The 18020-nt window shown below is 35.9% G+C and overlaps 1 protein-coding gene across 1 annotated transcript; it reads right to left on the bottom strand.

Moving 5' to 3' along the window:
• Window positions 1-16713: 16713 nt before the first annotated feature.
• LOC124945141 (F-box/kelch-repeat protein At2g44130-like) lies at window positions 16714-17739 on the bottom strand. The gene has a single exon (XM_047485526.1). It carries the CDS (start codon window positions 17737-17739, stop codon window positions 16714-16716), a length of 1026 nt encoding a protein of 341 aa, XP_047341482.1.
• Window positions 17740-18020: the final 281 nt, after the last annotated feature.

The raw sequence follows: 18020 nt of genomic DNA, 5'->3' as shown, positions 1-18020 counted from the left end.
AAAGACGACAAATTCTTGTTTGTAAATTACGTTCCTCTGTCACTTCTAATCTTTATAATGTTTAAATATTTTTCATTTTATAGTCTTCTAAAGATTTTAATTAAATTTTTAGCAGTTTGATCCTTAAATACTAAAAATACTACCCAAGTAAATTTAGAAAAATCATAAATTATGACTAGAGTATGTCTCATTCCCCCTAAATTGGTTACTGAAATTTGACCAAACAGATGCATGTGCAATAGTTCTAGACACCTATCGGATTGGATATTCCCTTTGTTTTTAAAAGTTGATCTGACTTGTTTTCCCATCTAACAAGTAGTGCAAACCTTATCTTTACTAAATTTTAGTTTAGAAATACCAGTTATAATATCTTTTTAACATATGTTGTTAATTGTTTTAAAGTTTAGATGATTTAGTCTTTTATGCCACAACCAATTTTGATCATTTAGCAATTATGCATACATGATTAGATAATTTGTTCTTCTAGTTCATCTTATATGAATATACTATTCTACTTCCTGTCAACAGGATGTTCCCCTACTAATATCTAACAAGACATGCATGTTTTTGAAAATCTACTTTGTACCTATTATCACACATCTGACTTATACTAATTAAGTTATAACATAGATTTTTTACTAACAGTACGTTGTTAATTATAAGGTTACTGTGGACAATGTTACCCTTACCCACGGTTTTACCATTACTGTTATCACCAAAGGTGATTTTTGGTCATGTGTATTTTGTTATGTCTGTTAGCAGCTGGCTGTTTCATGTCATGTGCCTTGAGTAGCCGTTGTCCAAATACCAAACATAGTCTTCCAGCCAGTTGTCCTGATTTACCTACACATATATATACATTTATGACTTTTGTACCCATATTCATTTGGGTCAATAGTTAATTAGTCTCTTGGGGATCCATATTTGAGTTATCTTTATGGATCTACCATTTGTGTTGTTAATAGAGCGTATGTTTTAGACTCGGCAGAGGTCTTCTTGCCAGCTAATGATCCATTGACTTTAGAAGATGAATTTTGATAAAAATTTCTTGACTTTCTGTCACGCTTTTGCTTACTAGACTAGTTGACTACCCTTTTCTTGGGCTTAAGCCAGCTTGACGTTTGGTCAGTTTGCTTAACATATTTAATTTTATCTTTTAGAGTCAAGTCAACACCGCTTTGGTTAGTTCCAGTATTAGTTAAACTAGGAAAATTTCCGTACGATGCACACGGATAATGATAAAAATAAAATAAATTAAAAAAATTATAATAATATTTATTCAATGTTTAAAATTATTAAAATAAAAAATATAACGCTCTCATTCCACATTTTATTCACTTCGATAAAACAACTTATTTTCTCACATGTTTCATCACATATTTTTTTCCGAATAATCTCTCATTTCGTGACTTTACACTTTCACTTTGTCAATCAAATATTTGATTCATATTTTTTAATAATTAGCATCGTGACCTCACACTTTGGTCAATTAAATATTTGATTCATATTTATTTAACCTCTTTCATATGATACCGGTCTATTATCCCTCGAAAAAGCACATCTCAATCACATTTGGTTAAAGGTTGTATTTGTTATGTTAGGTTGCAAGTTCGAAACCTACAAATAACATTTTTAAATTTATTTTTAATCGTTTTAAGTTTATAGCGGGTCAACCCACAATCCGACCAAAGTATCCATTTACTCTCACATAAATATCCAAATTAACCACAGCTCTCGACCCGGCAATCCGGACACTTTAAAAATTAAGCATAATTATATATATAGATTAGTTAGTTAAAAATTTGAACTTTTATTGATTAAATATCTCGCGTTCATTAAATTTGGTGTTGAATCTTAAATATAAAGTATTGTTAGCCTAGTTGGTTAAAGTGTTGTATTTATTTTGTTAGGTTGCAAGTTCGAAACCTACAAATAACATTTTATAATTTATTTTTAACCGTTTTAAGTTTATGGACGGGTCAACCCACAATCCGACCCAAATATCCATTTACTCTCACATAAATATCCAAATTAACCACAACTTTCGACCCGGTAATCCGGACACTTTAAAAATTAAGCATCATTATATATATATATAGAGAGAGATTAGTTAGTTAAAAAATTGAACTTTTATTGTTAAAATGTCTCGCGGTAATCAAATTTGGTGTTGAATATTAAATATAAAGGGTTGTTAGCCTAGTTGGTTAAAGGGTTGTACTTGTTTTATTAGGTTGCAAGTTTGAAACCTACAAATAACATTTTTAAATTTATTTTTAACCCTTTTAAGTTTATGGGCGGGTCAACTCACAATCCGACCCAAGTATCCATTTACTCTCACATAAATATCCAAATTAACCACAGCTCTCGACCCGGCAATCCGAACACTTTAAAAATTAAGTATCATTATATATATAGATTTTCCTTGACGAAGCTTATGGGATGAAGCTTGCCTTTTACTAGGTTAAATTTTTTGCTAGACTCGGTTGGATTGCTTTTAACAAATCCTAAACTAGATTTGTATCCGGCATGTCTTTGCTACATAATTAGCTGTTTGACAACATTTTAAGACTTTGTCCAAGAACTAACCACGTAGTTTAATATTTGGTTTTCAACAAAAAAAAATGGATTATTTCTTTGAGCTTCTCATTCTCAGTTGAGAGCTCATTTATTTTGTTTGTCAAAACTTCCAGTTCATTGTTTTGAGATGAAGAACTTGTACTGTCAGATTTGTTTTTAAGTTTATTTCATTAAAAGAGTCTGACGGTTTCTTATACTCAATGACCATTTCATTGAGTGCAATAGTTAGATCATCTCCCGTGAATTCGTTAGAAGTGAAGTCAAATACCTCAATGTCGTCTGTCATGAATCATTTAACACTTTCGTCCTCACTTTCGCTTGATGAGTTGTCATCTGAGTCACTATCAGCCCATTTGTTCTTGCTTTCATCATCTAGAGCTTTATGTTCCTTCTTGTTCCTTCTATCAAATGGTTTCTTGTCGTCCATTTTGGGCTTTCTGTAGTCAGCCTTGAAATGACCTAATTTTTCACAGTTAAATCATTTTAAATTAGCATTTGAATCATTCTTAAAATTGTTTCTATTAGAATTAGAGTTAGAATGATTCTTTCACATGAATTTGCCAAACTTCTTGACAAATAGTGACATGGCGTCGTCGCCGATCTTCTTAGCAGACTTCACAACTGTCGAGGCAGGTAGCTCTTCAGCAGTCAACAGGGCTTTTATTATGACAGAAATGAATGGTTCCTCCTCATTCCTTGAGTTTATTTCAAACTCGTAGGCTTTCAAATCGGCGAAAAAATCGTACAGCTCCATCTTATTGAGGTCATTATATTCTATCATGGCCATCGTCTTGATATCCCATCTTATTGTAGAAGTTAGACGTCTACTCACGCACTTCTTTAGACTAACTCTTCTGTAGAAGTTAGACTTCTACTCGCGCACTTCTTCAGACTAACCCGTCTGTAGAAATTAGAGGTCTACTTGCGCACTTCTTCAAACTAACTCGTCTGTAGAAGTTAGACGTATACTCGAGCACTTCTTCAAACTAACACGTCTATAGAAGTTAGACGTCTACTCGCACATTTTTTCAGACTAAACTGTCTATAGAAGTTAGACGTCTGCTCACGCACTTCTTCAGACTAATCCGTCTGTAGAAGTTAGATGTCTACTCGTGCACTTCTTTAAACTAACACGTCTGTAGAAGTTAGACGTCTACTCGTGCACTTATTCAGACTAACACGTCTGTAGAAGTTAGACGTCTTCTCGCGCACTTCTTCAGACTAACTGTCTATAGAAGTAAGACGTCTGCTCACACACTTCTTCAAACTAACCGTCTGTAGAAGTTTAACCTCTACTCGCGCATCTTGAGTTGTACTTGCGCATAGACAATTTACACAACTTAGTTTTGTTTATGAACACATTACTTAAACTATGTCGTATTAATTTAATCTTATTCATCTAAGTTTATTAAAATATTTTTCCTTAATTAATTATTTCACTTTTAATTAATTTTTCTTTCTCTTTATTTAACTTAATCTAATACTATTCTTCAAAAAATCGTAGCAAGCTCTTGAACGATTTCAATTGCGGAAAATGCTTACAAGATTTGAAGCGACAAATGCAGTAATGAATGAAGCAGTAAAGAGACAACACAATATTTTATGAATGTTCGGAGATAAAACTCCTGAGTCACCCGTTCTTCTGTTTCCAAAATGATTCCACTAGAAGACTTTGATTTGTATATCCTCTACACAAACCCACTCAGAGTATAAGTCTTAATAGCTGCCTGTTCTAAACTCCTAACTATCACTCTTTGTTGAACAGACAATGTCCTGTTCAACTTACAATACTGAAATAACTATCAGGTAGTACAAAATATTATCGCTCAGCTTATTGTAGTGATTAGCATAATAAATTTAGTGAGAGATTAATGAAAGAGCTTTTTGGATCGTGAGATACGGAGATTTAGCGATCAAGCGTAAATTCACCGAAAGAGATCAAGAGATTCGTCGTTGTACTCCAATGTATTTTTTATATTGAGTGCATGGCAACAGTTGAATCTATCTCGTAGATACGTGGCAAATTTTCGTTTGTTGTACGCCAGGCGTATATGATAGTATTGCGCGGAATATTCGGTAGAACGTGGCGTATGGGATAGTACTGCAGAATATTCGGTAGAACGTGACGTACGGGATAGTACTGCGCGGGCTAGTGGAATAATCGTATATGTGGTAGTTGTATATTTTGGCGTCTTAAGCTGATGTAGAAGATGGCTGATGTCGAGCTCTACGGATGATCAACTCTCTTGATAAGGAAGTTAGTTGTTGGCGCAACTCAGTTGTTGACGCATCTCAACTATTGACGCAACTCAGATGTTGACGCAACTTAGCTATTGCCGCAACTCAGCTATTGCCGCAACACTACTGTTGGTAACCCAACTATTGACGCAAATATATTGTTGCCCCAATATTGTTGTTGGCAACCCAATTGTTGATGCAACTCTGATGTTCGCTACTCGGTTGTTAGCGCAACACAGTTGTTGGTGCAACATTGTTGTTCGCTACTAGACTGTTAGCGCAACATAGTTGTGCTAATAAAGCAAGACTTTAGTCAGCGCTTCTTCATTCTACTGTTGGAGCAAGGTTGTTGCCAGCGCTTCTTCAACTCTGCCCTGATCACCTACTTCTTGGTCGCACGCGTCTTCGGCTGCAACGGGCTACGCGGGCGCGCCTAGAGCGTTGGATGAAGATTCAATGCTCATCCAGCGGGCGTGGTTTTGACTCTAGCCATTTCATAGAATTTTGGCTACACCCGATTACGAATTTTATTTTTTATTTAAAACCTTAAGAGATTGTTTGAAATTGATTTTTCTTTCACCCTTTTGGATTTAGTTTTGATATTTTTAAATACATAAAATATTAAAATTAATATTGTAAATATTTTACCAATTTATTTTATTTATTTTATTTTATATATTTTAAGGTTAAAAAATATTTTTTGGAGATGAAATGGGTACCACATTTCATTCTAAATTATTTATTTTTTATCCCTTAAGTTTTTCTAAAATTATTTTAAGATAAAATGAGTAAAACATTTATTCCAAATAATTTATTTTTTTTTTGTTTTGGCCTTTTCCCCTAATTAATTTGATTAATTAATTATTACAATAATTAATCATTATTAATTGTTTTAATTGAGTTTTTGCCATGGGTTAGTTATTTTGATTTTATTTTTTAAAATATATATCAAAATAATTATTTTAATATTATAAATTGGGATGTAGATTTTTAGTGTTTACAATTGTTTTACAATATCTTAAATAACGCTAAAAGCTACGCATGCCTAGGATCGAAAAAATAATCGGTTAAAACTAAAACGTTAAAAACCGATTTTCGAAATGAAAATTATAAAATAGAGAACATTTTAAATGGATATAGAAGATGAAGCGCGAAAGTCATTCCCCAAGTATCACCAAACTCGAACTAAAATGATACTCTAGCTAAAATACGTTTGTACACGTAAACTTTTTTTATTGATTTTTAAAAACTAATTGGCGACTTTATTTTTAAATAAATAATCTTCTAAATTAATTATTAAAAATTAATTTAAATAACGAATTTCAAAAAAATAAATTGTAATTTGATTACTACAAATCTGCAAATTATTTAAATTTGAACCGAAATTAATTAATTTCAAAAGATCTCAGGAATTATTTAAATTTTTTAAAATAATATTTATTTTTTAAAAAAAAATGACACGCAAAACAAGACTGAAATTATTGAACCTTGAGCCATTTTGGGCCCAATACGGGTTTCCCATGGGTTACAATATTATGAGGCATTAAATAATGGTTTATGACTAAAAATTTTTATCAAGGATTAGTATTATGGAAGAAATTAAAAAGACCACTAAAATTGTACTATCACAATATATCAGCCATGTTGTATTTCAATAACAACAAAAGTACAACAAAGTCAAAATTTATTGACATTAAATTTCTTGTTGTTAAAGAAAGAGTACATGGACACTTAAACATGGTACATATTTGAACAAGCTTAATGTTAGTAAATCCTTCTACAATGTCTTTCATGAACATATTATTTACGTAAATTCCTAATTCACATTTGTTTTAGTTTTATTAAAATTAAAATTAAAATTAAAATTCCATTTCTTAGTTTTAAATGCTTTACCCTGCTTAAAAATTTGAATTAAAGATCCAGATTCCAATTTCATGGTTATCTAACCCAACTTATTGTATTTGGATATAAATTTAGAATTGAATGTGAAATTCTCGATGGAGTTTTAGTATTTGTTTTATTATCTACTAAGTTAGCTCAAGTAACAAAAGTGATTCCTAAGAAATTAAATGTCACTAGTTCGAATTTTTAGTTAATACGACTTAACTTAAAGTGAATCATATCTTTGTGAGGTTCGTAACAAACACCAAAATAGAGTTTTAATCCTTTAGTGAGTGGATTTAGTAGTGTTCTTAGAATTAAGGTCATGAAATTAAAGCTTAAAATTAGAGTTTTGAGTAAGACAAATCACTAAATTTAGGTTCAACATAATTCAATTTAGGTTCAACATAATTCTACCTTTTCTGATTTCTACATTACATTATCATCTTTTATTCTTATTTTTTTCAATAATAAATCATGGTATATAAAAATTATAAAAATTTCATTTACATATGATCATCTCTTTCTAAACATCAACCATTTACACTACTATTACAATTATGTCATTACTCATAAATAAATAATTTTAAGACTTGATTCAGTAAGCAAATTAGTAATTAAGTTTTTAATTAGTTATTGATTAAAATAAGTTAAAATAGTTAACTATAGATATATTAAAAAAAATATTAACTCTATCTTAAATAACAACACTGTCTCATCGGGAAATTGGATGAAATGACCCTACAAATAAGGCTATTTGCATCCGTGGTAATGTTTAATAATTTTTGATCTGATGACCACTTATTTTTTTTTTGACGATTTTACCCTTTTCGCGTAACGCGAAGGGACTCCGCGTTTCGCGAAGTGAAACGGTATTGATATATATACTCAAATTTTTTCATTTCTCTCATTTTCTTTCTCTCTCCTCCTTTCTTTCCTCCGGATTTTGTCGCCGGCGGCGTAAACTCCGGCGACGTCGACTATTATGAATGAAATCTACAAGATAAGAAACCTAATCCCCGAATCTATGTTTGTATAACAGATTTATGTTCTTATTTGTATTTCTTAATGAAACCCTAACCCTAAATATGTTCTTTTTGGTGATATTTGTTCATATTGAATCATATTTGTTCATATTGGGTTATATTTGTTCATATATGTTCATATTTGTTCATATATTGGTTTATTAGTTCATATTGGTTCATCTTATTGATTGTTCTTTTGGCTGTGATGATATTTGCAGATGATATCGTTTCTGCTAGTTACTTAACGAAGCGTTAAGTACTTAACGAAGCGTTATGTACTTAGCGAAGCGTTAAGTACTTAACGCTTCGTTAAGTACTTAACGCTTCGCTAAGTACATAACGCTTCGTTAAGTACTTAACGCTTCGTTAAGTACTTAACGCTTCGGCACGCGCGCGTAGGAAGACGAAGAGGCGCGCGTATATGCACGCGCCATACCATATGTTTTAAAAAATAAAACATTTGGACATTCATTTCTTTCCCTCTTCTATCCTCTCGATTCCTCTCTCTCTACAACCGTCTCACTGAAGAACACATTGACAAGGCCGATCTTCCCGTCCCCCTCGTGTCCTCCCTCTCTATCATTTATTCCCCATAAATCTCAGGTTAGTTTTATTTTGGTTGTTGCATGTCTTTTTTTGGTTATGGGTTTTCATATTTGCATGTTTAGTTTTAGGGTTTTGGCTGTTTCAGTTTATTTGGTTAGGTTTAGCGTTTAATGTTTGTTTCTGGTTATTGATGATTGCATTATATTTGCATGTTTGTTTCTGGTTGTTGGTTATTGTTTCTGGTTTAGGGATTCGCGAAGTACTTAACGCTTCGTTAAGTACTTAACGCTTCGCTAAGTACTTAACGCTTCGCTAAGTACTTAACGCTTCGTTAAGTACTTAACGCTTCGTTAAGTACTTAACGCTTCGTTAAGTACTTAACGCTTCGTTAAGTACTTAACGTTTGATGTGGTCTATGTATATGATCTTACATTTTTGTTGTTGTTCCTTTTGTAGATGGCAGAAACCACCGTTCCTGATTTCCCTGGACGGATTTCTTGGAAAAGCGCCCTCTGCCTTAAGAAGATTGTAACGAAGTTTGAGGAAATGGATCTTGTGGAGAAGGTGTACAATACCCAATTCCGATATATAGTCTCTGCGCCAGTGTTGCAGTTCTCAGGAACTATTGTACATCACATGTTGCTTAGGAGGGTAACCTCAACCTCCAAGGAGATTACTTTCAATATCAATGGGCAAGAACTTGTGTTTGGTATGAAAGAGTACGCCTTGGTGACGGGCCTAAACTTCGGAAGGTTTCCTGAGGTGAACGAAGAAGAATGCCGAGGTTGTCCACCTCTGTTGGTAAAATATTTTAAAGGGAAGTCGAGTGTGGTAATGCAAGACTTGGAGACTGCTTTTTTGAGATGTAGAGATAAGGAAGATGCCTGGAAGATGGGGCTGGTATGCTTGATTTGCCTGTACCTATTTTCATTTGACCCAAGGAGGGTGGTATTTGCCAAAATCCTCCACATGGTCGAAGACGAGGAAAGTTTCCTCCGATTTCCTTGGGGGAAAGTGACCTTTAGAGCCACCCTCAAGGGTTTGAACAAGAACATGAGACATCTCAGTCACACATATTATAAGAAGAAGAAGAAGAGTACTACTGATCCTTATGCTCCTTTTGCTTATAACATTTATGGGTTTGCACTGGCATTTCAAGTGTGGACATATGAGGTCATCAAAGGTTTTGTTCCTAAATTTGCTAGAAAGAATGAGCTTAATGATCCTCTACGCCCAAGGTTGTTAGTCTATCATTCCAACAGGAAGAACACCTTGATCGAGATAAAGACTGTCCTGGAGACAACGGATCTGACTGAGATGGAAGAGTCCTCCATGGAGAAGAGGTTATACAGTGGTGAGGACTTTGAACAAATAGATGAGTCAACTGATGAATTTTTTGAGGGATTTACAGAAGGGAAGTTAGTGAAGGAGGATTATGATGATGAAGAGGAGGGAAGTGAACCTGAGGATGAACATGAAGAACCTACTTCCAAACCAAACACCCGGAAGAGAAAGGCTGCGCTTAATCTCAAAGAAGCCGTAAACCTGAAGAGGAAGCTTGCTTATGAATCTAGTCCTGCCCACATTCCTAGCCCTCCATCCGCTACTAGTCCTGGATTACCTCCAACATCTTCTGTTGGATGTAAATGTGAAGAGCTGAAAGAGGAGGTAAAAGCGCTGAAGGAGGAACTCATCAAAGAGGTGAAGGAGGAGCTCAAAGAGATGAAAACAGCTTACGAAGAAACTCAAACAAATCACAAGGCTTATATGAAAAAGTTGGTTGTTAGTATGTGCGAACAGTTATTAGCCAAATCCAACCAAAGGATGGCCACGTTAATTGTCAAATTAGATAGTATGGAGGAGGAGAGGAAGAAGAAGAAGAAGAAGAGCAAATTGGAAAAGAAGGGCAAGACTGAGGTAAGATGAAGATACTTATCGCTTCGTTAAGTACTTAACGCTTCGTTAAGTACTTAACGCTTCGTTAAGTACTTAACGCTTCGTTAAGTACTTAACGCTTCGTTAAGTACTTAACGCTTCGTTAAGTACTTAACGCTTCGTTAAGTACTTAACGCTTCGTTAAGTACTTAACGCTTCGTTAAGTAATTATCTTTTGTTGTTCTTAACTAACCACACTGTTGTTTTATTTTTGCAGGAAGGGAATGTGGAGGAGATGAAGACGAATGACATGGAGATGAAGGATGGGAAGGTGGAGGAGGAGAGTGAGAAGGTGGAGGATATAACTGAAGTAAGTTTTACTTAGTGAAGTCAAATGTTGTTTCGGGAAGTAAACGCTGACCACACTGTTGTTTTCTTTTTGCAGGATGGGAAGGTGGAGGAGATGATGACGAATGAGATGGAGATGAAGGATGGGAAGGTGGAGGAGGAGAGTGTGAAGGTGGAGGATAAAACTGAGGTAAGTTTTGATTAGCGAAGTCATATGTTTCGGGAAGTAAACGCTGACCACACTGTTATTCTATTTTTGCAGGATGGGAAGGTGGAGGAGATGATAACGAATGAGATGGAGATGACGGATCGGAAGGTGGAGGATAAAACTGAGAGTGTTAATGTGAAGGTGGATGGTGGGGAGATTGAGAACGATGTGAAGGTGGATGGTGTGAAGGTGGAGGATAAAACTGAGAGTGTTAATGTGAAGGAGGATGGTGGGGAGATTGAGACTGATGTGAAGGTGGATGGTGGTGAGACTGAGAATGATGTAAAGGAGGATGGTGGGGAGATTGAGACTGATGTTAAGGTGGATGGTGGTGAGACTGAGAATGATGTAAAGGTGGATGGTGGGGAGATGTTGCTCTCCGATATGATGCAAGAAATAATTGAGAAAAAGAAGGATAAGGTCAAGGTTGAGAAGGTTGAGAAGGTTGAGAAGAAAGCCAAGGTTGGGAAGGTTAAACTCAAGGTTGGGAAGGTTGAGAAGAAAGTCAAGGTTGAGAAGGATGCCACGGATGGGAAGGATGAGAACGATGGGAAGGATGGGAAGGATTCGAGGGCTGGGAATGATGAGAACGATGATGATGACTTCCAATTATACAACACTCCACCTAAAGGAGTAGTTCCCAAAAAAAGAGTGAGGAAGCAGAAGAAAGATGAAGACTACACCAACCCTTCTTTGTCAAAACAGCCAAAGACGAATGATCCATTAACTATCAATCCCCTTCAAAAATTTGATGATGAGTTGTTGGTTCAATTACAGAATTGGTTGAAAGATGAAGCTACCAATGATGAGACAAAGACTGTGTTTACTTGCGAAGCACGAAAGAAGTTGTTTGTTAGAGTTCTAACAAAGTCCACATGGCTTAAAGATCCTGTAAGTCTTGCATTTCATATTAATTCTTTAACTTATGAATAAGGTTTTTGATATATGCTGCCTTTTGTAGGAAATCAACGCAGTGTGCCACTTGTTGCGCAAAAGGATTGAGCAATATCCCAAGACATATAAACATTGTAAAGTATCAATAGGGGATTGCTTATTAGCAGATATGATGAGGCGAGAGTATCCGAACTATAAAAAAGATCCTGAAAATTTTCCAATATCAGACGTCTTTTCTCAGTACTTCTGGGGAGCGCCTCATAGACATATGCCAGAATGGCCACACGTAGACGATATTTACGTGCCTTTGAACATTGGCAACAAGCATTGGGTACTGTGCGTCGTTCGTGTACAAGATAATCACATTGACGTTTATGACTGCGACTCGAGTATTTATAGGAATCTCGATCCATACATGAGACCTTTGTGTGAGATGTTTCCACGAATATATGCAATGGGAGCCAGTGATGCTGAGCTAAAACGGTATCCTAATTTCAATTTCCAGAAACTGACATATAAAAGGTTGCCACACCCAGTCAAAAATGCAGTCGCCAAAAATGGGGAAGTCCCTAGAGCAGAAGAAAGTGGGGATTGTGGTGTATTTATGCTTATGCACATGGAATACTTGACTGCTGGTTTAGGTGTAGAGAAGGTGACTTCCAATGAAATGGACTTTTTTCGACAAAAGATGGCGGTCCGGTTATTTCATCAAATTACAGAACCTTAGTTTGTATTGTAATGGTTTATTGATTTTTGGATAGAACTTGACTTGTGCTTATGTATTCTGAACTTGTATTCATTTTGGGTAGAACTTCAACTTAAGTTACATTTCATGTTAAAATATTTTTAGTTTTAATGTAGTCTGGTTTGTTGGTAGTCTGATATTTTACAAACCAAAGAATTGAACATATAAATCAATGTACCAAGTAACTAACTTAAACTCACTTAAACCCAGTTTTACTTAACGAAGCGCTTAACGAAGCGTTAAGCGCTTAACGAAGCGTTAAGCGCTTAACGAAGCGTTAAGCGCTTAACGAAGCGTTAAGCGCTTAACGAAGCGTTAAGCGCTTAACGAAGCGTTAAGCGCTTAACGAAGCGTTAAGCGCTTAACGAAGCGTTAAGCGCTTAACGAAGCGTTAAGCGCTTAACGAAGCGTTAAGCGCTTAACGAAGCGTTAAGCGCTTAACGAAGCGTTAAGCGCTTAACGAAGCGTTAAGCGCTTAACGAAGCGTTAAGTGCTCCTACAGTAAGCAGATAAACTAGATACAACATACAGATTACAACTTATCCGATTACAACTTATCCGAGTTCAACTTATCCGAGTACAACTTATCCAAAACATAATACAACTTATCCAAAACATAATACAAATTATCCAAAACATAATACAAATTATCCAAAACATAATACAACTTATCCAAAACACTTATACAACTTATCCCAATCCCAATCAATCTAAAGGCTCATATTGTTGAGATGATGGCTCGTGCTGTTGAGAAGATGAGTCATGATGCTTAGATGATGATGCTTTTGCAGTAGATGGAGCAGGCATGACTGCTTTGCATGTGGCCCTATTATGTCCTAGTCCACCACATGAGGTGCATCGTCTCGGAGCCTTACGTACCTCACCTTGAGATGACCTACGCTTTGTTTGTGGACGCCCTTTCTTAACCTTCACGGGTGGTTTTAGACATACTCGTTCCTTGATCATTTCGGGAATATCCCAATCGTCTTCATCACCAGCAGGGTAACATGTCTCCGCATATGCATTCATCCAAGATTCAGTTGTGTAATATCTGTAAGAATGGAAAATAAAACGATTAAACAATTGGTTAAATAGATTGAACATGTGAGCTGAATAATACCTTGAACAAAAGTCATAACAAACCAAATTGCGGTGACGGGCAGCAGCCATTGCATGAGTACAAGGAAGACCAGAAACTTCAAATACCCTACAAGTGCAGTTCATGTCTTTCAAATTGACTTTAAAATGAGACTGATTGTCATGCACATAAAACTCGAATCGGTTAAGCGATGATACTGTATAGAATCTAGCCTTCTCGAATCCCTCACGTAACCACTTTTCATATGTTGGAGATAACACTTCTCGGTGGTTGGACGCTCTTTCTCTTCTCTCATTAAACCAACCTTGTATTGTCACTCTTAAATACTCCGCCATTGAGGAAATGGGGTACTTTCTGGCTTCCCTGCTCTGACTATTAAAACTCTCAGCATAATTGCTTGTTAGTTGATTGTATCGCTTACCGGGGAAAAATGCTCTACTCCATCTTTGAAATCCAATTTCTTCCAAATAGGCAGCAATCCTATTATCTTTAACCCTTATCTTGTCAAAAAAACGATTGAATTCGTGGACGGTGTAAGCACGAGAAGCCATATCAAACTCCATATGACAATTATCAGTTTTGAATTTCGCGTTGATATTCATCTTTATGTGATATGTGCACGCACCGTGGTATGCTTCTGGAAAAACAGCACATAAGGCATTGGCGATGCTTGGGTGTCTATCGGATACGAAGACGAGATCATCAACTAATCCAATTGCTTCTCTCAATTTTTGCATAAAATAAGTCCAAGAGTTATTATTCTCTGAATCAACAACTCCGAATGCGACAGGATATAATTGTTCATTAGCATCTAATGCAATAGCCACCAATAGTTGACCTCCCACCTTGTGCTTAAGAAAACTGGCATCAACACACAATACGGGACGACAAAATGCTTTGAAACCCCTAATAGAGAGGCCTAGGGACATGAACATATACTTGAAGTGCCCGAACTCGTCTGTTTGGATGTCTGTTATGGTACCAGGATTATGCTTCTCCAACATGTATAAGTATGAGGGTAATTTTTCATATGAATCCTCAACCGTTCCTCGCACCGCCACTAATGCCATTTCCCTAGCCCTCCAAGCCTTATTATAAGTCAAATTTACCCCATAAGTTGCCTGCATGTCTTCAATTATTTTCTTAGGCAAGTGATTATGGTGATGGTCCATATACTTACTCTTCACGCACTGCCCAATAACCCATGCTGGTGTTTGCATTTTTTTCTCTGGCCTAGATAGAACTGAGCATGAGTGTTGTTGGTCGAATTTCCGGATCTCAAACATCTCAGATAATTTACCTTTCACGGCACGCAATCTCCATTTGCATTTCTCATCCAAACATTTCACATACCAAAGATGTTTTCTTGACTTCTCCACCTTGAATTCAAAATGATTAGCCATCGCATATTTATATAGCATCAGTTGTAGTTCTTTTTTATTTTCAAAAAAGGCACCGACTTCCAATACAGTTTCAGTAGTTAACGCCAACGCAAATGAGGGGTCTGTCGGTGATATGTCTGTCGGTGATATGTATGTCGGTGATATGTCTGTCGGTGATATGTCTGTCGATGGTGTACCAAATGATGACCTTCTTGCACTACATGGTGTACCAAATGATGATCTTCTTGCACTAGTAGGTGTACCCGTTGATGCTCTTCTCGCACTATGCGGTGTAGGTAACGATGCATGCAAGTCCTGAGTAAGTGGGATGTGAGGCAAAGAGTTATCTCCGGCTTCATTATTTTCAACAAAGACCTCCGAGGGTAAAGCTTCTGGTACAATTTTCTGAGTAAATTGTGGGAGAATACTTTCTTGAGTTGGGTAGGTAAGTAGTGGTATCTTTTCTTTAGTAAATTGTGACTTCTCTACTACAGACACAAACAATGGTGACACAGTTCTACCCAAAATCAAGCGTGATAAATATATGTTCAGATCCTCATCATCTTCAATAAAAACGGGTTTAGGATTTGTGATATTCGGAATATCATACTTCACTTGCAGCACTAAATCATAGGTAGATTTCTGCACTTGAAGTCTTTCATGGAGTTTATCAATTAATTCAGCATAACGAGTACTTTGGGGTAAATCCAATGTTTTGATTGAAGAGGCATCAAAAAACCATATTCCATTAGCATCAACTTTCCACTCTCCATTATAGAAAACGAAAACTTCGGCTGCAAGATAAATTGGAAACGGGATAATTAATACTGTGAAATGGAAACCCTTCGCGAAACGGGAAGTACTTAGCGAAACGGGAAGTACTTAGCGAAACGGGAAGTACTTAGCGAAACGGGAAGTACTTCGCGAAACGGGAAGTATCATCAGATGAAACCCTAAACAACGCAGTGATTCGAAAATGCATAAATGAACAACAATAAACTTGAAATACATAAACTTACCAATTGTTACAGTGCTTGTGCTCGTCGTGGAGCTCATTGAGTGCCGCCGTTGAACTCCGTCGCCGGCGAGATTAGAGAGAAGGAGGAGAAAAGAGGAAGGGAAGAGAGAGAAGAAGAAGAAAAGAAATGAAAAAAGATGGCCGGATTTTATTATATAGTAAGGGTATTCTGGACTTTTCACAGCGTCTCACTTCGCGAAACGCGAAGTCCCTTCGCGTTACGCGAAAAGGGTAATTTCGTCCAAAAAAAATTAAGTGGTCACCAGATCAATTTCAATTATCTGGTGACCACGGATGCAAATAGCCTTATTTGTAGGGTCATTTCATCCAATTTCCCGTCTCATCACATATGTCTTTTATCCAATATTGCCAATATATATATATATTCAATTTCACCAATTGAATTGTAATTTATTATTAAAAAAATATATCACCCTACAGATTTTCTCTTTTTCTAGGATTCTGTACACAGATATATGATATTAAAATGAAGATAAGTGGATCCAATCAAAGATTTAGATCAACTGATTCGATCAAAGATTCAAAGAAGAAGTATTCCATATCCTATGTTTTGGATAAATCCTAAGTATGTGATTCAAGAGTATTCAAGCAAAGATTCTTCACAAGAAGTTCTAATCAGAGTTCAAAGGATTCACACTTTATGACAAACAAGTGGAAGTACAATAATATTGTGATGACAAGCAATACTAGGTTTGATCATTACTCAATTTTAACCCATCCAAATCAAACTTCTAACCAGCAACATTCCTATCATTTCCAAGACACTTATTTAGATAATAAACATAATGAAATTCAAAGTCAAACTATAATCTAAAATAGCAAAGTATATTCAAAGTTAAGGAGAAAGAGATGCAATTTAGATCTCTACACAACAACTTGATTCAACAAATGCAAGAAACTCGGATCTAAGGGGGAGTATTCTTTCAAAATTACCATATTGAGACCCCATAAAAAACAAAGTTTCACGAGCATAACCTCCATTGACCGTGACCATTATTAAACTTTGTGCACCCAATTGGAATCGAGAAAAACTTAGTACGTAATTTATGTTTAACTCTAACAACAACTCCTTCAGTAACTCTAGCAACTCTGGAAATTTAAACTCAGTGCAGCAAATAGGACACGAGGAGTCATCGGGATCCCATTCAACTAGTCTCCAATTTCCAGTTTGAAGATGGTATACCGCTGCACTATGTTCATACAAGGGTATGAGTTTTGTCTTGCAACCGTTTAAAACCCATAATTCCTCTCCAATTACCTGCAACTTATAGCACCGATTTAGCTTATGACTCATCTGAGGCAACTCGTTCCACTCGTCCTTCCTCACATCATACGCCAAAACCGAGATAGACCCATTACCTTTCGCAACACCAATGAATATCTGACTATCAAAACCCACCATAAAGAAGAAAGAAGAAATTGAGGGCAAGTCCTTGCCTTTCCACCATCGCTGAGTCACAAAGTCCCACGCGAAGAAGGAAGATGTCAAATGACTATCCTCGGAGCACTTGGTAACGAAAAATAGTTTTCCATCCAAGCTAGCCATCAGAGTTGACTCAGAAAACTCATTTATGAAATTAGGGATTGGGGGAAGCTGGTTCCACTCCCGACTCATCGGATCTAGCACATTGATAACAAATTTGTACTCACAGTATTTATAAAAACCGTGCATCGTTGGAGGAGGATGAGAAGACTGAAAAAAGCAAGCGAGATGATTCGAATATCCCAGTTGTTTCCTGAGGCTGTAAAAATGACGCGTTTGTAGAAGACGACGCCATTTACGACAGACTCGCGATGCAAAAAGTATGTCCTTGTAGGAAAGACGAGCAAGACACTGAAGAAGTAGGTCTTCAGACAAACTGTGTATACTATGTTCTTCCATGGTAAGATAAACAGTGAGGAAAGGAAAGATATAAACTTCGTTTAAAATTAGGGTTTTGGAAAAGTTTTATACAGGCCCGTTGATATATATTACATATAATGAACAGTAAAATGTTTTACACGGTGGAAAAACATCATCGGCCCATTGATATATTTGTACATATAATGAACAGTAAAATGTTTAAACATTTGTTTTCTTTTTTTTTTGAAATTTTTACTTACTAAACAATAATAGTTAGAAAGACAATAATATTTACTTATTTGATACCTACTTTATTTTTT

Source organism: Impatiens glandulifera, chromosome 1 (assembly GCF_907164915.1).
Source record: "Impatiens glandulifera chromosome 1, dImpGla2.1, whole genome shotgun sequence".
NCBI classification, from domain to species: Eukaryota; Viridiplantae; Streptophyta; class Magnoliopsida; order Ericales; family Balsaminaceae; genus Impatiens; species Impatiens glandulifera.
The sequence above is the reverse complement of the archived record's forward strand: the minus strand, read 5'-3'. Positions and strand labels throughout refer to the sequence as shown.

What these genes read in the sequence shown, in the direction of transcription:
- LOC124945141 (XM_047485526.1), bottom strand. Translation starts at nt 17,739, where the DNA reads ATGGAAGAACATAGTATACACAGTTTGTCTGAAGACCTACTTCTTCAG.